Source organism: Ictalurus punctatus, chromosome 13 (genome assembly GCF_001660625.3).
Source record: "Ictalurus punctatus breed USDA103 chromosome 13, Coco_2.0, whole genome shotgun sequence".
NCBI classification, from domain to species: Eukaryota; Metazoa; Chordata; class Actinopteri; order Siluriformes; family Ictaluridae; genus Ictalurus; species Ictalurus punctatus.
This window is the reverse complement of record NC_030428.2, coordinates 12922445-12949211: the sequence shown is the minus strand read 5'-3', so window position 1 is coordinate 12949211 and position 26767 is coordinate 12922445. Positions and strand designations below refer to the sequence as shown.

The window sequence follows — 26767 nt, the reverse complement described above, 5'->3', positions numbered from 1 at the left end:
AAGAGGAAGAATATCCCAGTGAATTACTCACTCTCACAATTCTCAGCGCTGGGAAAGCAGAAAAGTAGTGATTGAGTAAATTCTTTAAAACGTATGAAAGTACAATATGAAAGCGGAATTGCATCATTAGACCTATTTTAGGATTCACAGTGGGGGTTTCTACTTAGTGTATTACTTTTGCCTTGTTTCCAGCTCCCTCTGCTGACTAAACTGCTAAATTCCAAATGTACAAACAATCACTTACACTTAATATTTAACAGATTATTTAAACCCAATTTATGTTTATTGTGTGTTTGTATGAAATGTACAGTATGTGAGTAGAATCAAACAGGACACAAAATGTTTATAGTTGTCTAATGAAGAGGCCCCTAAGCATTCTAGTCCTCACAGAGAGAATACAGGAGCTTTATTTGCTCAGCATATTCAAAACCTGGGCTGTGGACACAGGACACAAATATAAATTACCCAAGTAATGACTATTCTTTTCATTGAGAATGTTTGACTATTGGTGTTTTTAAGAATTACCGGCCAGGGGTCTCAAGAATGAGAGGGATGTTGTCGAGTCGAGGCTCGTTCACAATGTTTCGGAAAGCAGAGATGCCAATCTTTCCACGGCCGATGTCCTCATGGCGATCCAAATGGCAGCCCAATTTACCTGTAAAGCACAAGTGACACATTATGGCAATACGCAAGCAGTAGAAAGTAGTTTTGCTACATGCATGAAGAGTGTATTTAAAAGGAATAATTAGACAACTAGTTAACCAGTAAAAACAGATAAAGGTACTGCTATTTTATAAAGGCACCTTTTGAGTCATTGAGATGAACAGCTCTCAGGTAGTGAAGTCCAACCACCTGGTCAAATTCATCAAGCACAGACTTCACTCCTCCTGCTGAAGAAATGTCATAACCTGCAGAGACAAGTAGAGTTTCCCTACAACATTTGAACTATATACTGTATATTAATGTGAGCCATGGGACTGATTAAAACAATGTGTCTTATTGTATTATGCTGTTGGATTTGATATTTTACAAAGAAAAATAAATTTTACTAGGGTAAAACATACTTCTCCACTCCTCACCTGCTGCGAATGCATGGCATGTGTCTAGACATACTCCAACACGAGTCTTATCTCGAACATGGTCAATTATGCTCTTCAGCTCGTTAAACTGTCCACCCACAGTGCTTCCCTGTCCACTCATATTTTCAAGAACTAGTTACAAAACAGACAGTGAGTTAATAAACATTTTATGTCTATGGCCCAAATTATCTTAAAAATACACACTCTAGCTAATTAATTATTGGGGTCCATTAGCAATTAGTTTACCGGTACAGACTGCAGGTATTTGCTGGTGAGCATGGTTGATAGCTTGAGCAATTCTCTCGAAGCACTGCTCTTTGCTGGAGCCCATGGAGGCCCCAGGGTGGAAGTTGAACTGAGTGAGGCCCAACACACTGCAACGACTGAGTTCATCAACCAGCATGGCCTGGCTCTTAGCAAATATATCTAAGTTGTAAGAAAGAACACAGCATCCCAAACAACAGTTTCTTAACCTGCTTTTAAGTTTTTACACAGGTACTGGTGCCATAAATTTAGTTTCCCTTTAGATCTCCTCCATTTTCCCCCACTTCTTACAGTTTCTATTAAATAGAATGCCCCTTTATTTAAGACAATTATGATAATCATAAATATCAGCAGCTTAAGTTAAAGTACTTCAATCTAAACTTTGCCATTAGAATGAAACTGCCAACAAATAGCATCTAATAAACACTGCTGAAAAAATTAAGCACACAGTATATAGCACAACCTGCCATTTGAATACAGAATATAAGAATTATTTTTCAGTATCAAAATATGCAAAAATGAAGAATATCAGCAAGCACTATGTAAGACTTATGTAAGAGAGCATGTCACGATGTCAAACATTACCTGTAATGACTTACTATATAACAAACATGTTAGTTGTTAAACGTGCACTATGACATAAAACTATTATTATTTTGTCATGTAGTATTGCTTAGTGCACAGTCACATATTGTAAGGTGCATCTCCAAGTTGCGTCTCAGTTTTTGGCAGCATTTACACTTTTGTGTTGTTGCTTTTACATACAGTACATTGATAATCTGTACTGATCAGTATAATACGCAGGTCATACAGCAAGTACAAATACTCACCACAAGCAGCCAATCGTTAGTCATATAGTGCTGGCGAGTAAGAATCACTGGCCAATCATACAGCAGGTGAAAACATAGAGTATTCAAACCAGAAAATATTGCTCTAGAGACTAATGTGTCACTACTGTAAGATTCAAGTAGGTTTGTATGTTTATAACAGTTGTACGGTGTATTACGTTCTTGATTTTGGCCAGAGTGTCCCTTTAACATATGTTTGTTTTCTATCACCTGGGGGAATAGCATGTTCATGTGGTGGACAGACCTTCCTTGGGAGAGCCACAGTTCATCAGGTAAGATCCATGTGGCAGAATCTGTTTTGGGTCAAAGCCGTGTTGAGTACATGCCTGCTGGAATTTCACTGCAGCAGTCTGATCAAGGGCAGGTCTTTGCCAAGTGCGTTGGGAACCCAAAAATAATCCAAAACTGTGACCCCCCATGTCTACACTTGCTTCAACTGCTTTCCATATGCCTCCTTCAAAATAAAAAGTGTTTATTATATTTGACTAATTTTACTACAATTATAGTAGAAATGTGCTCTGTGTGTCTTACCTGCAATGGAGACATGAGCACCAATGTACTTTTTTTGTTCTTCAGTCCTTCCTTTCTTTTCCCTCGCCATTTCTTCAGTGCCGTCTTCTGATGGTTCACCTAATTCAGCTGAGTCTTCAACTTCCTCCATTTTTACCAGATCTCTTTCTTTTCTCCTCTTCTCTCCTCTTTTGTGTGGACCCATCCCTTTTTTCAAGTTAGTTACCTGATGAAGACAACCAACACCAGCAGCCTGTTCCTTACATCATTTTAAGTTAAGCAACAAGGTACATAGGTTTAGTTACTTTATAGCACAATACAGCTGAATGCAATATTGAGTGAATTGCATAAATTCAGCATTTCCTTCGTACCAATCCCACTTTTTCTATTTTAGTTAGGCCATTTTAGAATACAATCTGGCATCCTCACATAAACCAGATCATCACTGTGCATGAATCTGTTGCAGGTAATGAGAATCAAAGGCATGATCAGGCGCATTCATGTTGGTGAAAACTTGTAGAGCAAACACAAGTTAGGTGTCGGTTTTATCCTATACATCAGTAGCATCGAGGATTTAAACAACAACAACAAAAAAACAACAACAAACTACCACGCTTGGCTATTATAATAAAACCCAACTGATTCATGACTAGTCATAATTATTCTTGTAAACTTCTTTACAGTATCCATGTCACCAAAATATTACCCCGAAATCTGGAAACGTTGAAGTTTCTTTTTAAACACTCTCGCGTTAACAGATCTCAGTTTGAATCACTCCCACGCTATGGACTACCTCTCTGTGTGTTTGCAGCCCCGCCCTTACACTTATATATGGGCGGAGCGTGTTTGGTGACGCACTGGAGGGGCGTGGTCACACTGCCTGCTATATAACGTACTGAATGCAAAATAAATACTAGCAATAATAAAAATCACATTCAGTCGTCTGAAGACGTAACCAATACAGCATTATTTTTACAGTTTGCGTTTGAATATTTACAAGAAAAACCGATGTATTATATAGACAGACATAGACATATATAGATAGATAGATATTCATGATGACTCTATGTTATTTTATTGTATTTTTCCGCGACAAAGCTTTTGATTGTAGTGAATGGGTTTCGAAATATGACGTCATTGTTTGAATAGAGAAGCTTCCTACATGTAACCTGTTGTCAATGTCAGTGTAAAGGGATTTGCTCACCCTAGATTTTATGTATATAATCGGTGAATAGAAGAGGGGGGAAAAGAGTGCAGGTCATTCTTTGGTCAATAGCGATCTGTGGACTTTTAATACTGAAGGTCAAAATTTTCCCTTTGCTAACCCCCCCTTCCGACAGCGCGCTGCTCTCACACACAATTCATACCCGAGCAGTAAAATGGCCGACCGTCAACCAACTGACTTTTCAGTGCTTTAAAACCAGTTTGGTCTTTCCTTCGTTTACATTATCGCATTGCATAGTTACAAACAGCACTGTGGGGGACTCGTTTCCACAATTAGCCGCATCGCTGGGTATTTTTAATGGAGTGTGTTGGATTTCGCCTCGAATGCCTCAAAATTTACAATTTCGCACTGAAGCACTTTAGCAGTAGCTAGCTTCCTAGCTACAGTTCATGTAATTCCTGGGGTAAGTGGTTCATTTTAACGAACGAACTATCATATTACTGCTTGTTAAACCAGTGGTATTTGTGTGCGCCTGAAGAATCAAAGACTGATGCATAATTAAACATGTTTACAAGCCTATCCGTGTCGACGGTAGGAGAGAGAGAGAGTGAGCTAGTCTGTCTACCGTTAGCATAGTTAGCTAGCCAAGCTAATGCAAGTTACTCGGTTTTCCAGCTTCAGTGATTACCGAGCTTTCCAGCTCGGATTATAAATCCCACGCCAGTATTAGAAAGTCGTTTGCACATAATGTGTTCAGCGATTATTTGAGAGCCAGGACGATAAAACGTTTGAATGCGGTGTGTTTGTTTGACAGCGGACCGTAAATATTTGGCTAGCCGGCTAACTAGCGGGAGTTTTGCTTATTTATATTCGGTATGTGGCTGGCTAGCTAGCTGCTTCATTTGACCGGTCAACCCAGTGCAGGTTGCTCAGAGTGGGTGAGCCTTTACTTGCTTACCGTCGTAAATTAAGTTTGAATTCCTTGTTCAATAGGCCTCGAGTGGATTAGCTAGCGTGAGCATACTTGATAACAGCCCTTTAGTTGCTAAGCTCATGCAGTTTGTTTGCAGCTTTGGGGCAGATTTCAGCGGTTAACTTGTTAATGCGTTTAACGTTTTGCTTTTATAAGTTTTAGCCAAATATTTATAAATTTCGCCAAATATGGTGTTGTGGGCACGACGGTGTTGTTTAGCTGAAGCTGCGCACTATCTGTTGCACAGAAATGCTCATGAGGAAATGGGCGGGTGGCTGAATGGAGTTCTAGCAAAATTATTAAACACACTTGTTTCACTTTAGGCAATACTAGAATATTTCCGTTGACATATACGTTTGAAGTATTGAAAGGCCTTTCAGTTGCCCAAATGAATTGATTTTGTTCATTTTAATTTACAAGTACCAGTAAAGTGTAGTTAACATTTGCAGTGCTTTTTTTTATTATTATTTTTTTTTTTATCTCACTAGAAAGGAGCGTCTGGAAAGGGAACAGCAGTTCATGGAAGACAAGAAAAGGAAGAAGGAAGATAAAAGGAAAAGGGAAACCTCACAGAAGGTAAAGATGATGCCACGAACTTGAGATAGGCAGCCAGTGTTTTGAGTTACATGTTGGCATGTGGCACCTGATTTTTTTTTTGGTGAACCATCAAACTGCACTACATTTATTAATTGGCCAGAATATGACCAAGAGGTTCTTAGAGCTTCTCCAGAAATTTCACTATGCTCATTGGCTTTGTTTTTCTAGGGATACCCAAACAATCTAGTATTCCTAAACAAGTATGAAATAACATGTCGGATTGCATGGTTATATGAAAATAATTCACTTTGGGGTGGTGGTGTAGGGGAGTTTTACAGTTAAAGACCCAGATGGGACCAGATATGATGAATGAAGACCAGGAGTCAAGAGTTGCAGTCAATTGAAGAAAATTTTACTGTAGAATAGTTTGCAGTCTCATCAGCAGAAGTCAGCTTCAATACTCAGCAAGAAGTTCGTAGGCCGCTCTGCGTACACATTCATTACAGAAATTATTATACTCTCACACAATCACTAAGCTAGTCATGAAGTCATTTTGAATGATTCTGATTGGTTAAGGCATAAATAAAGTTAGAAAATTTCCACATATAGGCTGTGAGTCAGAAGAATATCCTCATCGATTATCTGGATGTCAGTCACATCCTGGTTTAGACACACCGTGAACCCCTAAGGTCATCAATCTGAGTTTTTAGGCTCCAGTTGTCTCATCGGATGATCAGTTCACCTCCGAACATCCTATGACAAGAGTGCACACACACACACACACACATGCGCGCACACAGCTCCCTCAAGGTTGGATTTGGTTGAGCTGTAGCTCTGACCAGGAAACTTTTTCCCAAAACATACTGATTAGATATACTTTCTCTCAGTAAGTAGTTCAGACAATATTTGTCATTATTCTCTAGTGATTGAAGATGTAAAGTAAATGCTGTAGCTAAGAATAGTAAGTCTCATGAGCTTGAAGAAGACATAAAAATCATTTGATATTTTGAAAGATAAATGCTGATTAATAACCTCTTACAAATCACTCAATATATAAATATATATATTGATTGATTGAAGAGGCAGGGGATTCCACAATCTACCCTTCAGTGGTCCACCAGTCCCAGAATCGACCCGTTTTAGACCAGTGTGGGGTCCAATACCACCACATCTGGTCTACCAAGTGAGGCCGCTACGCGAAACGGAGTGGTGACGCATGCTCCCCTGGCGGGTTACAATTGTCTCTTCACCCCATCATGGACATCCCGGATACTAAAAATTCTGGTCCCCATGGAAAGGGCTCTCCAACCTCCCACTTACAACAGGGTGTTGATTTTGTCTTTTCCAGCTGGTGGTGCAGGCTGTTCGTCAACTTCAGCAGTCGCGTTTTCTCATCAGCAGGGTTCACTGTTCTGCAGGCAGACTGGAAAATCTTGTTTACATTCATCCACTGATTCACAATCTGGTCCCATAGCATGTACCGCCTTATGAGCTGAACATCTACCCAAGGTTGAAGCTGAGTTCTACTGACGAAATCGCAAACCACTCTCCAAACTTAACATGTACTGGTCCAATCCAATAAGGGCCACAATTTTATCTTTCATGATCGTTCCTGTTGCATCCCTTTCAAAACAACCCTATTTCTATTTTTGTCTTATTTAATTTAAGGCTAAAACTCTATTCCTGACTACCTGAATCACCAAGTTCGGGAATCTCCTATCTGGTATGGAAGAGATTGAGAGTCAGGTTTGAGATTTTACACTGTTTACTGGCATCTAGTGTCTATTCACTCTCGGAGGTGGTAAACATTTAAGCGCGAGGTGCACCTCACCCCCTTTTAAAAATAGAGCACTGTCACAGTACGTCAGGCAAAATCACACTACGTGGTTTTTATGTACTATTCTTAAATTCTTATTTAGCCACAGTACTTTGGGTTTAAACAACATTTATCAAATTTAAAACATTGCCTGGGTACGTCAAGCAAAACCACTCCCCGTCAGGTTTTTATGCTTTAAACTTTACAGGGGCTATGTTCTGTCCGCTTTTCACCTCTTCCCAGAGAGTGTGTACTTATGCGCTTATGGCATATAGCGGTGGCTCCCAGTACACCAGCCCACTGCAGGCTGGTGCTTCACACCCACATCTGAGTGTGCCTATCTGGTACCGGCACTGGCATATAGCTGCTCCCATTACACCAGCCCACTCCTGGCTGGTGCTTCACACCCACCCCTGAATGTGCACATCCTACCCCTTTCTCTCAACCTCTTTCACCCAGACAGCACTAACCAGCAGAAAATAAATGCAATCTGCCTACCTTGTTTGTTGATTAGCCAGGGATGTTGCCAAAGAATGATTGCCCGTTTTCTCCATCAGAACTGTAGGGGAATTTTACAGTTAAAGACCCAGATGGGACCAGATATGATGACTGAAGACCAGGAGTCAAGAGATGCAGTCAATTGAAGAAAATTTTACTGTAGAATAGTTTGCAGTCTCATCAGCAGAAGTCAGCTTCAACACTCAGCAAGGAGTTCGTAGGCCGCTCTACGTACACACTCATTACAGTAATAATTATACTCTCACACAATCACTAAGCTAGTCATGATGTCATTTTGAATGATTCTCATTGGTTAAGGCATAGATAAAGATAGGAAATTTCCACATATGGGCTGTGAGTCAGAAGAATATCCTCATCGGTTATCTGGACGTCAGTCACATCCTGGTTTAGAGACACCGTGAACCCCTGAGGCCATCAATCTAAGTTTTTAGGCTCCAGTTTTCTCGTCAAATGATCAGTTCACCTCCGAACATCCTATGACAACAGAGTGCACACACACACTGACACACATATGCGCACACATACACACAGATACACAGCTTCCTCAAGGTTGGATTTGGTTGAGCTATAGCTCTGACCAGGAGACTTTCCCAAAACATACTGATTAGATATACTTTCTCTCATTAAGTAGTTCAGACAATACTCATCATTATTCTCTAGTGATTGAAGAAGGAAAGTAAAGTAAATGTGTGGGGTTTTTTATTTTTTTATTTTTTTTTTTGGTATGCTTGCATGGTTTGAAGCTTGTAATTCTGGTTGTATCACAGCAATTTGGCAACAATTACAATATGCTATAGCAGTTCTTAACATTGCTCCATCACCAGCCTGTCTTTTTTTTCCCTCTATATCTCTTTCCTAATTAATTAGACGAAGTTAATAAGCCGCCGCCCCCCCCCCCCCCCCCCCAAAAGTATCCATTGGCCTGAAATCCTCTGTTATGAAGTGCAGACACTCAAGACTTCTTCCATAAATATCACTGCTATAATTTTTTTTTTTTTTTTTTTTTTATATATAATGTAAAATTTATAGTAGTGATATTTATGGACGAAGTCTGTGTATGTATATATATGTATGTATGTATGTGTGTATATATATATATATATATATATATATATATATATATATATATATATATATATATATATATATATATAGTGTGTGTGTGTATCTATATTGTGTGTGTGTGTATCTCAAATAATTGTGGAATTTAGAGATTTTCTGAGTTTTAAATATGATTGTGTTGCCAGTTCACTTTTGTTGATATTTATACTTCTTACATTTCAGGTGGTCGAGCAAAAAAACAAAGGTAATTTTCCATCTCCCGTAACAGTCTAAATTTGGTTTCTGTCTCTGATTATCAGTGATGTCTCTGTCCGTAAGGCTTCCATTTTTAATATTTGTACAAAAATATACCTACATACTTGTGTAATTTCCTGTCTTAATCTTACTGGCCATATTTCTTCACTGCTACATTATTTGTAGGTCTTGTTTTGTCCTAGATTTTGGTTAACTTCAATGTGGCTTTCTCTAATTCCCCTAAATGTTCCTGGTTTTCCCACGACAGTGCCAGAACTGACCAAGACCCCATCTGCCCAATCTCCTGCCGTTCCCAGCTCGGTCTCTCCCAGCCCTGGCCCTATCTCTTCTACAACATCCTCCACTGCCACCCCGGCTGCTGGTGCCCCCCCTCAGGGTGGGAACAATGCTAAGCGGTCGGCGGTGGCCAACGGACAGCCCTCCCCCAGTACCCAGGCCCCACAACGCTACATGCCCCGTGAAGTGCCCCCTCGATTCCGTTGCCAGCAGGACCACAAAGTGCTACTGAAGAGGGGCCAGCCACCATTGTCCTCCATGCTGCTGGGAGGAGGCAACATTGGGGTAGACAGCCCCAATGCAACAGTGGCCACTGCCTCAGGTAACTGTCTTTGATTTGGTTTACAGTAGAGATCGACCGATATGGATTTTGAATTTTTTTTTATAACCAATACCGATCCCGGTTATTTGCATGTTTATGTAACCGACGTGCAGAACGGATATTTATTTATTGTTTTACTTCTGTTTTTGACACAGTGATTACAACACCACTGAACTGAACAAACCATTTTATTTATAACAATTTTGTCAATTTCACTTTCTTCTTGCATACACAACAACAAAAAATATCTTATTTATACACCAATAAAGAGCGGTCTGAAAGATTGCAAAGAATAAAAAAAAGTGCACTGTTACTAAAGTGTCGTTTTAAAAAAAAATTTTTATTTATTATTATTATAAATAAAAGCTTTGATGAGGTAAGTAAACAGATTACCAAGCTGCTTAAACAGCATATCAAATGTTTGTTACGCATTTTATTTGTGCATTAATAGCTGTTATGGTAAATAAATTTTATTAATTAAAGCAAAGCAAGTATACTTTACCTGTGCACACAGTTGTTGATGCGTCTCTCAGATACAGTGCTGCAATGGCGGTCCTGCGCACAATGCTACATCAAAAACGCCCACAACGTGGTGCCATTTATCGGTGGATCCTATATTACAAAACCGATATCCGATTATGGAAAAATGCTCAAATATCGGTCGATCTCTAGTTTACAGTATTTACATTACACATATGAAAAGTAGTGTGCAACAGAAAAGTACTGTAGAACAGAAACTTCATTACGTTTTTTTAATTTAGAAATTGAGGCTACTGATTGTGGTATTCTGAAGAGATTTCTGTTATTCTTCTTTTATTTTGACAGATACCAGCTTGGGTTCTGCAGGTCCAGCTGCTTCCTCTCTGCCCCACACATCATCCTCCTCATCAATCGCTGCTTCTTCTACTACTACAAATTATGCAAATTCCATGTGGGGGGTGAGCTCTGGTAGCCAACCCCTCTCTCAGGGCAGGGAGAAGGTGATAGTGGATGGGTCAGACCTGGAGGAATGGCCTAGTATTGCTGCTGGGGATGGAGCCAGAACAGGAGATAAAGCCGTTTCTGGAGGTGCAGATGGCATTGGAATGCCAAACTGTAGTGCCTCATGGGGTGAAAGGCAACAAACGAAAGTTCTGGGAGGAGTAAATGATGGCGGGAAAGGTGTCAGTTCTGGTAGCCCCTCTCCACCTACATCCTCCTGTTCAACCAATGAATGTATGCAGCCTAGTAGTGTTGTGTGGGGGTCCCAGGGAGCCACAGGTGGAAATTCAGTAGCAGCAGGATCATTGCCCTCCGTATCCAAAGCCTCCCCTCTTTCAGGGACTGAGTGCTCCATTGGTGTCAACTGTGGGTTTCCAGGTGCCAACTTTAACCCTAATGCCAACCCCTCTGCCTGGCCAGCCCTGGTTCCAGATGGGGCTGGGGCAGCTACAACAGAGGGTGGCTCCACTCCTGTCCAAAGCTCAACATCATTGTCTGCCAACAACTCTCTTTCTGTGAATCAACCGTCTCATCAGCACCAACTTCACCAAATGCAATATAGAGACATAGAGCCATCCTGTAGAGAATGGGGTGGTACAGCACTGGAGCCAGGAGCAGGACCAAAAAACACAGCAGTTATGGATGGGGGTGATGGAGACTGTGGAAGTACTGGGGGAGGGGATCTTTCAGCATCATCTTCTTCTTCCACCTCTTCATCTGCTTGGAGAGCTCAGCCTTTACCTGCAAATTCCAAAACGGGTGCCTCAAGAACTGATGCATGGGAGGGTGGAGCTGAGGGTAGTTCTGTGTCTGCTGAAGGGGGAAACTCATGGGGGTTCAGTGGACAGGACGACAGAGGAGGGTCTGCTGTTGGGAGTACATGGGGCACTGGATCTCAGGGAGCATGGAATGGGGGAGTTGGTGAATGGGGTAATTCAAATAGTGTTGGCAATCCAGCTGGGGGAAATGGAGATGGCTCAAGCAGTAACAGCAGCACCAGTGGTGGTAGTGCTGGAAACCCTTCAGTTTCTTCCTCCACAACTTCAACTATGACAAGAGCTTGGGACAATCAGAAAGGTTCTGGAGATGGAGGAACAGGAGACTCCAATGAGTGGGGAGGACAGGGAACCAAGGGTGGGGGAGGAACCTCATCCTCCAGTGGTGGGGGAAACTCAAGAAATGGCAATCAGCACCATGGCCACCACCGCTCTCATCAGCCTCCAAATGCTGAAGTGGCCTTACAGAATCTGCTCAACCGGCCTGACCTGGACCCCAGAGTGCTGTCCAATTCAGGATGGGGGCAGACACAGATCCGACAGAATGTGGCATGGGACTTGGAAAGAGAAGGAGGAACAGCAAGCGGAGCCAGATCTTCAGCTCCAAGCCATGTTCCACCCTACTCTACGGTCACTTCAACCACTGCCCCGTCATCCTCGTCTTTGCATCCTGGTCAATCTCAGAACACCAACCTGAACTCCAATTCAGTCCTCACACCCCAGTCTGTCTCACCACGTGAAGGCTGGGATAACAGTAGTAGTAGCAGCAGCAGTAGTTCCTCTCTGCCTAATCGAGGTCCACAGCCAGCTGCTAACAGTATCCAAAACCCTGGTGTTTCACAATCTGGTAGTGGAGTGGGTCAGTTAGCAGGGGGACAGAACAAGCCTTCAGGAGGCTGGGGAGAGTTAAGTCCATCTGAGAAACAAGGAAAAGGTTGGGGCAGTGAGGGTCCAGAGTGGAGAGATAAGGTAACAGGGGGTGGATCAAGTGGATGGGGAGATTTTAGACAACAGGGTACTCAAGTAGGAGGTGGTGAAGAGTGGGGTAATAATCAGGATGAGAAAGGGACCGGAGGTTGGAATGAAATAGGTAGAGGGGATGGAGGGAACTGGGGCCAGAGAAGTAGTAGTGAATGGGGGGAGCGGGAGACCAAAGCAAGCAGTGGGACTTGGGGTGATGGGAAGGATAATGGAGGTACACGTGTAGACTCAGAAGTAGGTACATGGGGAAGCTGGGATGAAGGCACACCAAGGAAAACTTGGGGAGCGGGAGGTACTGACACAGCCGGAGTTGGGGGAGGGGGAGACCTAGGTAGCAAATCTCACTCGGGTTGGGGTGGGAATGTACACAGTTCACAGATGCCAAACAGCCAGTCGACCTCTCTGAAAGGTCAGGCACAACAGCAGCAACAATCACAGCCCCAGCAGTCACAGTCACTGGACACAGGGGCTATGCAAGGGGGCTGGGGAAGACAAGGAGGTCCTTCAGCCCCGAGCCAAAGTTCAGGGTGGGCCTCAGGACCCATACCCCAAATATCCAGTGGCCCTGGGAGCAGTTCAGAGCCAAGTGGTTGGGAGGAACCTTCTCCACAGTCTATTAGTAGGAAAAAGGAAATAGATGATGGAACATCTGCCTGGGGTGATCCCAATAATTACAACTATGTCAATTATTGGGACAAGAACAGTGGCTCTTCTGGACAGGCACAACCAGTGCAGTCTCAGCAGCAGGGACCTCCACCTATGCCAGGAAGAGTAGTACCTACAAGCCTTGGGAATAGGGACATGAACCTCTCACATTCTTCCAATAAGGGCCCAGCAATGGGTAAGTATGGTATTTGCTAGTTGTTACAATGGAATTATTTGAACTGGTAGCCACAGTAAATTTGGACTGGTCAGTGGATTACTAGACATGTTCAACTATTAACCAGTCAGATGAATGGAAGCACTGTGTATGTGGAACTAGCACAATTTTTATTTTACTTCGCTATTTTGTACATGTAGATACTCTTCACTAATGCAGTTAGTAGTTTAATAGACTGTAATATGTAAATATTATTAATAAATTGTGCGCTATCCAATGTTTTCCATGAATCTGCCTCTGACTGATTACTAGCTCCATCCGGATGGGGCAGAAGCAGCTCTCCCTCTAGTCCGTGTGTGGACAATGGCACTGCAGCTTGGGGCAAGCCTGTTGAAACGTCCACTGGCTGGGGTGATGCAGATGATGCTGGGAATGCATCGGGTTGGGGAAATCCCCCCAACCCCATCAAGTCTGGTGAGGAATCTGCATTCCTGCATTAGAATTTAGTGTAATTGATATTCTAGTTATGAGCCAAAAAGACCCTACAAATTTTATTGGTCTCACCAAGGCTCGAAATTGCGACCATTTTGGCCACATATGCTCCCGAAATTTAATCTCTGTGATCTTAAAATATATTTGGGAGCATTTGTGCAAGTGCAAATAATTGTTGTGGTACAATGTGTTTTCATTTCTCTACAAAACGTTTGTTAATTACTACTCAATATGTGCCTGCTGTGAGCTGATACAGTGACCGGTCCACTATTCTATCCAGTGTTACATAACCAATTAAACTTCTTTACGTTTTTAACTTTAATGCACATTTTAGATTTGGTTAATATTAGCTGACAATCACTCCCTTTCACTGTGCTGCGTTGTCACATGACAGGGAGCTAACTTGTGCACAAAATATAAAGAGCTGAAGAGAGAAAATGAAAAGAACACTGAGAGCAAGCCACCTAAAGATAATTACAGATAATGTAACTCCTGGAGTTGGTGATGGTGATCATGTGGTGAATGTGGATCCACCAGCGGAAAAGAAGGTTTACGGTTTTTGAAAATGTCTCAATGCACTGTGTTCATGGTAAAGCCTGTGGGACAGAGGTATGGTGGCAAAAATCAGAGCACGTTATTAATGCACATGCGATTATTATTGAAGCTCGCACGCCATTCCAACCGTGAGCAGAAAATAGGTGCTTACATACGGAAAGGGGATGCACAGAGGAAAAATCTCTATGCTCTGCTCGTGCGAACTTTTTATTTTTGTCAGCAGTGGGCCAGCCCAAGTGGCTTGACTGTAGCCTCAAATATCGTTGGCTAACTCGTTTTTCCGGAAATCAGTTCTGTCTGCTGCCTGCCACTGTGGCGAACCATCAGTGACGTTACCCGTTCTTTCATGAGAGACACCATTTCATCCACAGACACTCTTCATGAGAGTCTTTTTTTTTTTTCTTTTCTTTCCTTTTCTTTTCTTTTTTTCTTCATACACTCATGGACCACAATTTAAAGCCCTGCTTTTCCCAGCCAGTGAACTTGGTGGATATTGTTTGTTTCAATAGGTTCAAAGTCTATGCAAGAAGGCTGGGGTGAGAGAGAAGGCTCCGTCAGTGCCTCTCGTCACTCTAGCTGGGAGGAGGAGGATGAAAGCGGTGTTGTGTGGAACAGTACTGGATCTCAAGGCAGTAGCTCTTCATACAACTCTGGGGGCTGGGGAGGCAAGAAGGCTAACAAGGTATACTAAGATAACCAAGTTTCCAACTGGATATTGCACTAGCTTAAATAAGATGTACATCTACTATTTGAAGCTGCTGAACTTGGTGTTTAGAATTAAATTGTGTCCTTTGTCACCCTCAGGGTTCAGTAAAAGGTGGTGACTCTTGGATGAACCCTATGACTAGACAGTTTTCAAACATGGGGCTTATGGTTAGTATTACATGAATAACTGAAAATATGTTAAAATGTTTTAATACTTGTAGAACTTCAATAGTATAATGTGATATCATTAAACTAATGGAGTTGGCTGTTTTATAGGGAGAGGACCCCAGTGGCCGTCCTTTGGATCTGGCCCCTGGCCCTCCCCAAGATAAAAAGATGGATGGTGATAAACGAGGTATGAGTTTGAGTGACTACAATGGAGAGATGCGCAAAGGAGGGCGTGGAGGCGGAGGGGTAGTCTTCCGTTCACCAGGTTCCAAAGAGGTGGGGCCTGCTGAGACTGGGCCTTATTATGACAAGGTAACACCATAACCTGCCACTATATAGATGATTTTTTTTGTTTTTTTGTTTTTTTTTTTTGTCTCTTGATTAGCATTTCTGATTGTTAATTCGGTGCCCTGTGTATCCTTATATTTTCCTCTTTCACATTTCTTAACTTCACATACCTATTCCTCTCTGTTACACCTATTTCCTCTTGATCAAATCCTGTATTTGGCCCTGTCTGCTTTACTCTCACTGTGATCAGCAGACCTTGCCTTTCACCAATCAGGATGGGTGCCTTGGGGAGGAGGGGCCTTGTTCTTCATATTCTCCGCCCACTGTCTTCAAGCCCTCTCCCCTGTACAACCACCCCAATCCCCCTAGACAAGTAAGGCTGTGCCACTGTATCTCTCATAGCCCATCTCAAACTCACTACATCACCCCTGGCCAGTTTTAATTGTTGCGTGTATAAATCCTTCATTACCCAAATCCAAGTGTCACCCCAAAAACTACCCCTTTGTTCTCCCTCCTATTCTCTGATGTTTGTTCTCTATCTTGGTAAGCGCTTTATTCCCTTTTTGCATTCAGGACTTAGATTTTTTGGGCTTACACTTTCTCATGACCCTCTGTCTGCAGATGGGTGGTCATATATTTGGGAGTGGTAGTGGAATGGCACAGCCCAGGCACCAGCCAGGGATGCCACCCATAAACCCAACTGTGCGAGCGCAAGTGCCTCATCAGTTCCTGTCACCTCAGGTACATTACTTTTTAAGTTTTATTTTGCTTCTCTTAACTGGAATGTAGATTCAGCACCATGTCCCTTTTATTTATTTATTTATTTATTTATTTATTTATTTATTTATTTATAATTACTTATTTTACAGTATACGGTCTCAGTTGCCATTATAAGAGTTCCTGTTTCTTTTGTATTGGATAGATACATGAACCTTTTCTTGCCCTTTCATGCATATTGGCAGGGTTCGTACAAGGTGCTTGAAATACTTGGAATTTGGCTTTTTGAAGTTTAAGTACTGGAAAACCTTGAAAACAGCCATTTTTTAATCTAGTGGTGCTTAAAATGTGCTTGAATTACAAAAAGTAAATTAATACAAAATCGGTAAGTAACTTGAATAATTTTGAGTTCGATAGAACACGAATACAATCCTTTCACTGAAAATATGGCACCCTGCTGCAGCCCTTCCCCCTCCTTCCACTATTCACTCACTCACTTTGACAGACAGCTCTGGTCTACTTCTCAGACCCCTTTAACAACAAGAAGCACTTAGCGACAAAAAGGCGACTTTTTGGGCAAACCTTAGCTACTTTCCATATAAGAAGTGGGCAGTACTACCCTGCTAGTTCTAGCTCCTGCTTTCCTGCCACAGGTACACCTCTCTGTGTGGCTACTCTGTTCTGTTCAGTGAGGGGTGGAGAGGAGCAGCACATTCAGTGTGAGAGGAAAAAAAAAAAAAAGAGACATTCTGTCGCTTCTAACTTTCTCTCTGACTGATCGTTTTACATGTACATATAGCCAAAATCACAGCACAGTCATTGTCTTTAATTTATGTGTCTGGTGATTTTGTCAGACGACAAAATCCAGATTTTATTTTTTAAGTGCAGAACAGCAGCTTGGAAGTGACTGCTGGTTAACATGTAGTCTTAATGGGCCGCATTTCATACTAGTTCTATTGTCTGACAACAGAGACAGAAAAATATGTAAATGGGAATGCGACTGTATTAAAATACAGCATGTGAGCACAGAAAGTAGGAAAGAAGCAAACCGATGTAAAGAGCTGACACTAGGCAGAATGCAAATACGATGCAATGATGTAACATATATGCTGATTAGCGCATGACCTCATTTAGCAACTTTCCATTGAAAGTTGCTGGCAACAGTGCTCCTGTCACTCACCTGGAGTGCAGGGTGTCCCAGAAGTCTTGGGGGAAATTATTTTTTTTTGCCAAATGTAACTTTATTTACAAAACATCCTCTACATGATTGCCATTTCTTTGTAAACACACATGGAATTGCCTCTCCCAATTTTGGCCCCCAGTTTGGCAACAGTATTGTGTGTGATGTCCTGGCCATGTTTCCTGTTAAAGTCCATCGCAACCTTGCAACAGCTTCCAAATCCAGCCATGAGAATGATTTCAATACGTTGTTATTTTGTCAAAGACCTTCTTAAAGGCTGTCTGAGGGGGACCAAAAAAAACTAAGCCTGAGGAGAAATTTTGCTAAATTTTTTTAAATCCCCCTATGTATGGAGGCTTTTGGACACCCTGTATTTTGATGTTCTAGTGAAGACGAAGCAATGGCTGGGAAATGCAAATTTAGTCCAACATGGCTGCAAAAAGCACCATATAAAATTGTATTGGGTTTTATTTATTTATTTTGGGATTTAAAAATGAAGAAATAAAGAATATGTTTGAATGACACCTCTTGTATAGTCCTTGAAAGTCCTGGAATTTCATTATGAAGCATCTGTACGAACCCTGATATTGGCTGTAATAATCACTGTTTTGAGAAGGTTATCATTAACATTAGTTATCACTTCTGTTAGCCAGTTAGCTTGTTGCTAAGCTACTCACGATTGTCCACGTTTGTTGCTGCACTGCAATTTCAGTCCAAATGTTACAACAATTTTTGAAGTTCACTATAATAGAACAGTACCATAAGTGCCGTTAAAGTAGCTTTTTATAAGCTTTCTGTGCACTGACGGAACAAACAAAAGACACGCTGTCATGGAGGCGTCCATGGTTTTTTCCACTTCGCATGCTGAACATGCTGGACAGGGAAATGATATTACAACTTGCATATTACCGCTTACAAGGCACCATGAATGCAGTGTTCGCCTCCAACTCTCATCTCAAAACATTACAAATAAATCTAGCTATGCGGTCAAAAATGCTTCAAAACGTTGGTACAAGATGGAATAAGTTTTTATAATGCTAAAATCCAGGTACATATTATTCCAATTTCTGCATTTTATTCATTTCTATGTATTTGCCTCAGTAAATATGTGTAAGAGAAAGATGATGCATCAACACTGGCCCAAAGCTCCCACATTGGATCTTTAATAACAACTACACCTAACCAGCGTTATATATTTAACCTAGTACTGTGTTTATTAACTGATCTAAGGCCAATACTGCTATGAACTAATTTAAAAGTAAAGAAGGGGGACTTTACCCGGTTCGCAATGTACATGGCCATATTGATTTGACATCACTCCATAAACAGGGAAGTATCTGGTCGTTGTGAAGACTATCGCCAGTTGATAAGTTGAAATTGCAAGTCAAAGGGCCTTTTCGGTGACTTTTACTGGTTATTGGCAGCGAATTAAAAGTTCCAACTTCACCTTGAATGCAGCGTAATTCTGAGCATTTGAAATGATTGACTTCCTGCTGCTGACCGCTATTAAGTTATTGTGCTGGAACAACAGTGATTGATCATGGTGAGCTGCAAAGTATGGGTTATACGTGACAAACTTTGCATCCTGCATTTGATTATTTACAAAACTGTTCATTTAAAATACGACAGTCTCTAACATCAGCAGCGCAATATTAGGGAAGTGATTTTTTTTTAAATAGCATTACCTTAATGTCAATGTTTGTTAAGGTGCATATGGTTAATACAAGTAAATTAAATTGGCTGCGAGTCATGAGTTATGCTAGTTCTGCAGATTTGGAGTCTGTGTAGCAGTGAGCTTGACCACGGTGACATCCTCTGGTCTTGCTTCTTATTTAAGAACCTTGTATAATTGCTTTTGCAAAGTGAGGGGGAAACAATTTAGTCTTTCTTTAGTCAGGCTAAAAGTCAGGCTTATTTTTCTTTCCCCCCACCTTATCTCCACATTAAACACTCCTACGCTGTACTATGTGGACTATCTGTTTGGATATTTCTCAAATCTCAAACATTCTTTTAAACACAGCAGAGATCCCTGTGTCTATCTGTGGTCCAGTAGACATTTTACAGTAGTCTGGTGTTACCTAGTCCCTTGCCCTTCTTGAATACAGTAACTGTCATAAAACATCTGTTTGAATTATTGGTTAAATCCATTTATTTGCTGATTTTATTTTTTTTTATTTTTTACTAATTATGTGCCAATTTCAATATTATACATTTCTAGTTATATTAATCTAAATAATGTAACCCTGTCAGTGGGTTTTAAAAAGGTTGTTGGTGTAACTGGTTGATGTTGTCTAGGTGCCAGGCTCAGTGCTGAAGCAGATGCCTCCTCCGAGTGGGGGTGTTGGAGCAGTGGGTGGAGGAGTTTTCCCTCCTCAGCTGTCCCCACAACATATCGCCATGCTCAGCAGCATCTACCCCCCTCACATCCAGTTCCAGCTGGTGAGTGTCAGAGCAGGTGTATCAGGGCTCATAAGCTTAAATTAAGCTGACATTGTACCATTAAAGTTGTGTTCATTCAATGTTTTTTTTTTTTTTTTTTTTTTATATATCCTTCAATAAACTAGAAATATAACCCTTAGCTTTTGCAGTTTATAGTTGTTTGACTCTCTGATTCACTTCATCACAGGCGTGTCAGCTGCTCCTGCAGCAGCAACCTCAGCAGCAACAGCAGCAGCTCTTACAGAACCAGCGCAAGTTCCCTCAGAATGTGCGTCAGCAAGCAGATCCCCAGCAGGTCTGGACCATTGAATGCAACACTGATTTAATTATTACCTTAACATTGATAAATCCAAACCTCTCTAAAATCCTAGTATGACACTTGATGTACTTAAAATTTCTAATCAAAGTTGATTTTGTTTTTTTTCACTTAATAGCTTGCAAGAATCATGGCAGTACTCCAGCAGCAGAGACAGCAGCAACAGCAGATCGGCAATGTAGGGGGAAGCTCTAAACTTTCGCCATCTCACCTTGGAAGTGGTAGCCAAAAAATGCCCATGTCTGATTCACTGTCTCACCCTGGACTTGGAGTGACAGACTTGCATCAAAAATCATCACCTGCCTATTCCGGTGAGTACTCATGGTGACCTCTTCGGTGAAGCTAACCTTTTAATACTTTCTCTCTCTTTCTAGGTTAGCTAGCGTTTTGTCTCCCCTAATCTTTCATGTTTTTAATCCCAGGGTTTGGTTCTGGTGTGAATCTCTCTGGTCTTGAGTTGGGGTCTATGGCCAGTGGTCCAGGTGGTTTGAAAGAAAGTGGTGGACAGCAATCTCGCTTTAAATGGATGATGGAGGGTCACTCGCCGGCTCCCTCTTCTCCTGATGATGCACTTCACAAAAATGGTGAGTTTATTCTATGAGCTGCCCAACAAGGAGCCTTTAGATGTGGGAAGAGTTGTTGTTTTTTTTTTGTTTTGTTTTGTTTTGTTTTTTTAGAATCATGTTTGCTTTATGCTGTTATTCCTAGGCCCTATTGCTACTTCTCTGAAGAGAGGAGGCTCCCCGTATTCTCAGTATGATATATTGGGCACTGAAGGTTTGGGTGGCCCTCTCCAAGGGTCCTCAGACAGCTGGCAGAGAACTCCTGGAAACAAAATGGGAACCAAGACTGGAACATCCAGCTGGCCTCCAGGTAAATATTCTTTAGGAACATTTATGTAATGCTACATAATTACCTACAGTCAGCTCTGAGAACATTAGCTCATTTGGTATAGTTGGCAAAAAAGGTTTTTTTAAAAAATTGAAATCTAACCATTAATTGAATTTAATATGTTCTTGCCAAAAACTTATCAAAAATCAACTTTTAACAAAAACTCCTCAAAATTGACAAAACATAATGCAACTGCAAAGGAAATGAGCTGCGCTTCATACATTTTGGCAATGGCTCTAAAAATAGCTACACATCTGAAAATAACCATTTGTCCACTGTTAGGGCAATACTTTAAGTTTAAATAATATCATAGCAAACCTGCCTGGAAGAGGACACAAGTGTGTTTTGCCCCAGCGCACAGTGAGGGGGTGATTAGAGATGCAAAAATTTATTCAGGGTTTACTCTTGGAGACATTTTGGTGTTGCCAAGTTTACAATTAGATAACCTACAATTAGACGCCAATTCCATACCCACTATTTGGAATAATTTTGTTAGGAAGTTTGGGTCAGAGCGCAGGGTCAGCCATGATACGGCACCCCTGGAGCAGAGAGGGTTAAGGGCAGCTTGGAGGTCCTGGGGCTTGAGCCCCCAACCTTTTGATCAGTGACCCAGAGCCTTAACTGTTGAAGAGCTTGCACAAAGCACTAAATTCACTGATGCCAATAATTATGACACAAGAGGTTTTGGTTAAAAGATACATTTGTATATTTAAAAAAACAAAGCAATTTTATACATTTATTTCAGTTAAATCTTTGGTATCCCTCATGTTATCATTGTGAAATTAAATAAAATTAACAGCAAATACATTTTTTCTATAACCTTTTTAAAGCAATCTTTAATAAGGTGGCCCAAATTCTCAATCAAAATCATGGCTGCTGATTCATCTCAGTATCAGTGTGTATATATATATTTTCTCTTAACGATTATTGTTTAATTTACTATGTTGGTGAAGAATTCCAGCCAGGGGTGCCATGGAAAGGAATACAGAGTGTTGATCCTGAATCTGACCCCTACATGACCCCTGGGAGTATGCTGAGTTCATCTGCAGTGTCAAGCCTCAGTGATACTGAGCACCAGTTGCTAAGAGATAACACAGGTAGCTACACTCACACCAGTACAGCTCAGGGCTCTTCTTCCAAATGAAACTCAAGACAAAATTAATATTTAAGGTGAAATAAATTGTTGTTTTTTTTCTCCCCGTCCTCCAGAAACAAACCCCTCCCTAAACACCTTGCTGCCTTCACCTGGTGCCTGGCCCTATAGTGCCTCAGACAGCCCCCTCAACAATGCACACAATTCAGGTGACACAAGTTTTTCATGATCCCCTCCCCCCTATGAACAAATAGCTCTTTGATTCATTTACATTTCTGTCCCAACAGCCAAGTATGCTGAGTACAAGCCAAGCTGGCCTCCTGAGCCCATTGGACATAACAAGCCTTGGAAGACCAATCGAAATGCATCTCAGCTACCACGCCCACCTCCTGGACTAACCAATCAGAAACAGCCCTCTGTGTCCCCATGGGCTGGAGGAGCACCACGATTGGGGAGGGGATGGGGTGGATCTGGAGGAAGCCAAGAAAGCAGATATGGATCTGGTATTGTCATGACTTTACTGTCATCCTGTGAAGCAAAAATGGCATTAATATCTATGAGGCTATTTTTAGGTTGTGTTTGTTTCTAATTGATTTGTTTGCTATCAGAGAATATCAGTTGCAGAGAGAGTTTATCAGAGAATTTTATTCCTGAATTATTACTAATTGTCAGTGTTTTTCATTGTTTTATAGACTATATTTGATAATGATGGTGATGGGCTGTGTGTCTCTGTCTGTTAAACAGGCTCAGCATGGAGTGATGGTGGAGCCTCAAGGGGGAGTTGTTGGCTGCTGCTGAGTAATCTTACTCCTCAGGTATGTTAATGAGAGGGGAGATATTACATAGAGTTTTCATACTTAACTATACTGAATTTAGAGAAAGCAAACATGTTGAATTAACTTACAAGTAATGAAATTCTCTTCTCATGTTTAGATCGATGGTTCCACCCTGCGCACTATCTGTATGCAGCATGGTCCTCTGTTGACCTTTCACCTTGGACTAACCCAGGGCAGTGCTCTGATTCGCTACAGTACTCGCCAAGAAGCAGCCAAAGCTCAGAGTGCACTGCACATGTTAGTATCTTTTTTATTTATATATATATATATATATATAATATAAAATACGTGTGTTCACTCTATATCTAACCATATTGCTTTATTCAGCTTAAAAAAATTCTCATTTTTCCTGTTTTGCCAGGTGTGTTCTGGGCAACACCACAATCCTGGCAGAGTTTGTGAGCGAGGATGAGGTTGCTCGCTATTTTGCACATTCCCAGGGTGGAAGCACCAGTGGAGGCGTTCCAGCAGGAGCAGCAGGGTCGTCCAGTGTAGGTGCAGTGGGCACAGTGGGTACTGGTAGTTCCGGAGAGAGAGAGCGGGCAGGAGGAGGAGGAACCTCTGCCACAGGAAGTGGTGGCAATGGGGGAGGAGTCGTGCCAGCAGGCTCTAGTTGGCAGAGTTTGGATGGTACGGGTGGCTCCCCAGACCCGGTCTCTGTCCAGGCACCAGGCCTGAACATCTTTGCCCAGTGGAGCAATGGTGCGGGTGGAGGTGGAGCAAGCAGCAATGCAGCGGGTGTGGAGCAGGGCAGGCAAGGGCTATGGGCTGCAATGCCAGCTGGGTATCCAAGCAGCAGCCTGTGGGGATCACCAGCTCTGGAGGATCGGCACCAGATGAGCAGCCCTGCAGCTCTGCTACCTGGAGACCTGCTAGGCGGAGGCTCTGACTCTCTCTGACTGACACATTTACATACACACAAATACACACACACACTGGCAGCACACACGTCATTGTGACATGAGCATACTGAAAAGCACCCAATTCTACATCCACAAGTAAGTAAATGCAGGTGTAAAAGCACTCTTAAACACAGGAATCTGGAGAATTTACATATGTTTATAGACGTAAAATAATTAGTAAATGTGTTTGCCAGCAGAAATATATAGACAAATTTCTTAAAAACAAGCACTCAGTCATATGGTACAGATCCACACTCAAATGTACTCCAATGCTGAGAACCACAAATTAATACCAATACCAACTTGCATTATAGCATAAGAGAGAACACTGGTTACAGATGTACACACACTGTAAAACATCAGTTTCATAAAGACCGTGCTCTATACCCTGCTCTCCATAATCCAATCTCCATTCTAAAATCTCAGGAGCGTGAAGATGCAGCGTGTGGGGCACGGCCGCTTTTTTTTTGTTGTTTTTGTTTATTGTAAGTATTGCAGTGCAAAACTGCTGACTGACCTACACAGACGCACATGCCTACACATCCCTCATACACCTTTTATCCTTAAATGAAGACTTTTACAGCAAGACTTGAACTGAAAAAAACAGAATGGACAAATGGACTTCTACTCAACTGGATAAGTTCTAAATTTTGAGTTTATATAAGATCACACTTGCATACTGAGGCAGCATCACTCAGGCATGCACTGTAATAAAAAAAAAAAAACAAACGGACAAATATATATGCATCATACAATGTTCTATGTGATGTTGAGCACTTGACATAGAGGAGAATTCAAAATGTTACAGCTCCTATTTACTGGCAATGTCAAACACACTTACCTAGCCACGCGGTTCTGATGTCTGACTGTATCTTGTCTTTGTTTTAAGTGTGGAACAGTGGAATCCAGAGATGTCTCTCTCTTCCTTAATATTCTGACCTCGTTTTTTTCCTACTCAATCAAGTTTGTTGTTCTGATGACTATGATCACTCTGATGTTAATTAGCTGTATGACGTGCGCACTCGGCCTTCGTGTGCATGAGAGAAGTCCTTAATGGAGAAGGTGACATGGAGCATTACTATGGCATCACTGAAGGTGTGTCATTGAGAGATTAAGAAACGTGGTGTGTGTTTGCTAATGTATATGCTGGTTAGGCAGGCGAATAAATGTATGTGAGACAGCTTATTTCAGGTCTGTGTGCTGGATAAGTATATGCAGATATGTCTGTATGCGTGAGTGTAGACAGCAAGTTCAAAAACATTGGCACTAATGAATATTTTTTAAGTTGTGGTTTTAGCAGCCTTTTTTGTTTTATATATTGTCTGAATTGCAATAATATTCAAGAGAAAAGCTTGATTTTTTTTCCATTTTTTTTTTCTTTTCTTTTCTTTTTTTTTTTTAAAAAAGAAGAAACAACCAACTGAAGGCATTCGATACAGAGACATGCCAAAACTATTGTACCAAGCTGAGCTGGATGGATGTTTTAGGAACACTTAAAATTTACCGATTGTTTATTTTTGTGTTGTGTACCATTTTAAATTAAGGCAGGCTTTATCACTCCTGTTCAGGTTGTTTGTTTGTTTTTTGATTTTACAAAGGAAAGGAAGTTAATTTAAAAAGAACAAGTCGATTAATAAAGGTTGAACTGAAAACTTCTCGTGCGCAATAATACATTTATTTATTGCCTTTATTTCATTGACTTACAAAAATGGTATTATGTGTGTGTATATATAGTGTATATACAGTGGTGCTTGAAAGTTTGTGAACCCTTTAGAATTTTCTACATTTCTGCATAAATATGACCTAAAACATCAGATTTTCACACAAGTCCTAAATGTAGATAAGGAGAACCCAATTAAACAAATGAGACAAATATTATACTTGGTCATTTATTTATTGAGGAAAATGATCAAATATTACATATCTGTGAGTGTAAAAAGTATGTGAACTTTTGCTTACAGGATCTGGTGTGACCCCCTTGTGCAGCAATAATAAAATGTTTTCAGTAACTGTTGATCAGTCCTGCACATCGACTTGAAGGAATTTTAACACATTCCTCAGTACAGAACAGCTTCAACTCTGGGATGTTGGTGGGTTTCGTCACATGAACTACTTGCTTCAGGTCCTTCCACAATATTTCTATTGGATTAAGGTGAGAACTTTGACTTGGCTATTCAAAAACATTAACTTAATTCTTCTTTGATCATTCTTTAGTAGAATGACTTGTGTGTTTAGGGTTGTTGTCTTGCTGTGTGACCCACTTTCTCTTGCGATTCAGATCATGGACAGATGTCCTGACATTTTTCTTTAGATTTGCTGGTATATTTCAGAATTGATTGTTCCATCAATAATTGCAATTTGTCCAGGCCCAGATGCATCAAAACAGGCCCAAATCATGATACTACCTCCACCCTGTTTCACAAATGGTATAAGGTTCTTGTGCTAGAACGCAGTGTTTTCTCCAAATATAACCTTTCTCAATTAAACCGAAAAGCTCTATTTTGGTCTCATCATTCCACAAAACACTTTTCCGGTAACCTTCCGATTTGTCTACGTGATCTTTAGCAAACTGCAGAGGGAGAGCAGAGTCTTTCTCCTTGTAACCCTGCCATACACATCATTGTTGTTCAATGTTCTCCCGATAGTGGACTTATGAACATGAATATTAGCTAATGTGAGAGAGGCCTTTAGTTTCTTATAAGATATTCACAGTTCTTTTATGACCATTCTGCAGTGTGGCAGGGTCCATTATCCTACCTACAGAGGCCACTGCCATTAGGTAATATCATGCATCCTAGAAGCACATACACCCCAAATGATGTAAAAGAAAACAAGGTACATCAGCCCATGATTCATGAACCCACCTTCTTACGTTGCTCCATGGTCCAGTTCTGATGCTCGCGTGCCCATTGTAGACACTTTCGGTGGTGGACAGGGGTCAACATGGGCACTCTGAGCAGTCTGTGGCTACGCAGCCCCATACGCAGCAAGCTCTGATGCA

General features: G+C 41.3%; 2 protein-coding genes across 7 annotated transcripts; one reads left to right on the top strand and one right to left on the bottom strand.

Moving 5' to 3' along the window:
- Nucleotides 1-252: 252 nt before the first annotated feature.
- On the bottom strand, nucleotides 253-8046 carry si:ch211-141o9.10 (probable endonuclease 4). 4 transcript variants are annotated; one of them, XM_047159413.2, is made up of 8 exons: nucleotides 7691-8046; nucleotides 2723-2927; nucleotides 2436-2645; nucleotides 1326-1505; nucleotides 1080-1211; nucleotides 804-908; nucleotides 526-655; nucleotides 253-435 (listed from the first exon to the last, which is right to left on the bottom strand). In XM_047159413.2, exons 2-8 carry the CDS (start codon nucleotides 2904-2906, stop codon nucleotides 378-380), a joined length of 999 nt encoding a protein of 332 aa, XP_047015369.1. In that variant the 5' UTR covers nucleotides 2907-2927; nucleotides 7691-8046; the 3' UTR covers nucleotides 253-377. The 4 variants fall into 4 exon arrangements, with proteins under 4 accessions (XP_047015369.1, XP_017338893.1, XP_017338892.1 ...); XM_017483404.3 differs by lacking the exon at nucleotides 7691-8046 and adding an exon at nucleotides 4825-5077; XM_017483403.2 differs by lacking the exon at nucleotides 7691-8046 and adding an exon at nucleotides 3408-3533.
- tnrc6ba (trinucleotide repeat containing adaptor 6Ba) lies at nucleotides 3957-25421 on the top strand. Of its 3 annotated transcripts, none has more exons than XM_017483401.3 (22): nucleotides 3957-4329; nucleotides 5328-5415; nucleotides 8996-9017; nucleotides 9276-9626; nucleotides 10452-13205; nucleotides 13497-13658; nucleotides 14741-14913; nucleotides 15036-15104; nucleotides 15213-15416; nucleotides 15646-15765; nucleotides 16014-16133; nucleotides 19585-19728; nucleotides 19916-20023; nucleotides 20163-20355; nucleotides 20467-20628; nucleotides 20753-20917; nucleotides 21889-22032; nucleotides 22145-22237; nucleotides 22316-22531; nucleotides 22773-22843; nucleotides 22962-23101; nucleotides 23226-25421. In XM_017483401.3, the coding sequence occupies exons 2-22, from the start codon at nucleotides 5359-5361 to the stop codon at nucleotides 23761-23763; spliced, it is 6006 nt and encodes a 2001-aa protein (XP_017338890.1). In that variant the 5' UTR covers nucleotides 3957-4329; nucleotides 5328-5358; the 3' UTR covers nucleotides 23764-25421. The 3 variants fall into 3 exon arrangements, with proteins under 3 accessions (XP_017338890.1, XP_047015366.1, XP_017338891.1); XM_047159410.2 differs by having other exon boundaries at nucleotides 15643-15765; XM_017483402.3 differs by lacking the exon at nucleotides 15646-15765 and having other exon boundaries at nucleotides 3959-4329.
- Nucleotides 25422-26767: the final 1346 nt, after the last annotated feature.

Bases quoted from the DNA above. Each gene is read 5' to 3' on its own strand.
- tnrc6ba (XM_047159410.2), top strand. From the start codon at position 5,359: ATGGAAGACAAGAAAAGGAAGAAGGAAGATAAAAGGAAAAGGGAAACC. The intron at 19,729-19,915 runs GTGAGTGTCAGA...ACTTCATCACAG, and splicing joins CTCACATCCAGTTCCAGCTG to GCGTGTCAGCTGCTCCTGCA. The intron at 22,844-22,961 runs GTATGTTAATGA...TCTCATGTTTAG, and splicing joins TGAGTAATCTTACTCCTCAG to ATCGATGGTTCCACCCTGCG.
- si:ch211-141o9.10 (XM_047159413.2), bottom strand. From the start codon at position 2,906: ATGGGTCCACACAAAAGAGGAGAGAAGAGGAGAAAAGAAAGAGATCTG. The intron at 2,646-2,722 runs GTAAGACACACA...TTTATTTTGAAG, and splicing joins TGCTCATGTCTCCATTGCAG to GAGGCATATGGAAAGCAGTT. The intron at 1,212-1,325 runs GTAAACTAATTG...TTTTGTAACTAG, and splicing joins AATACCTGCAGTCTGTACCG to TTCTTGAAAATATGAGTGGA.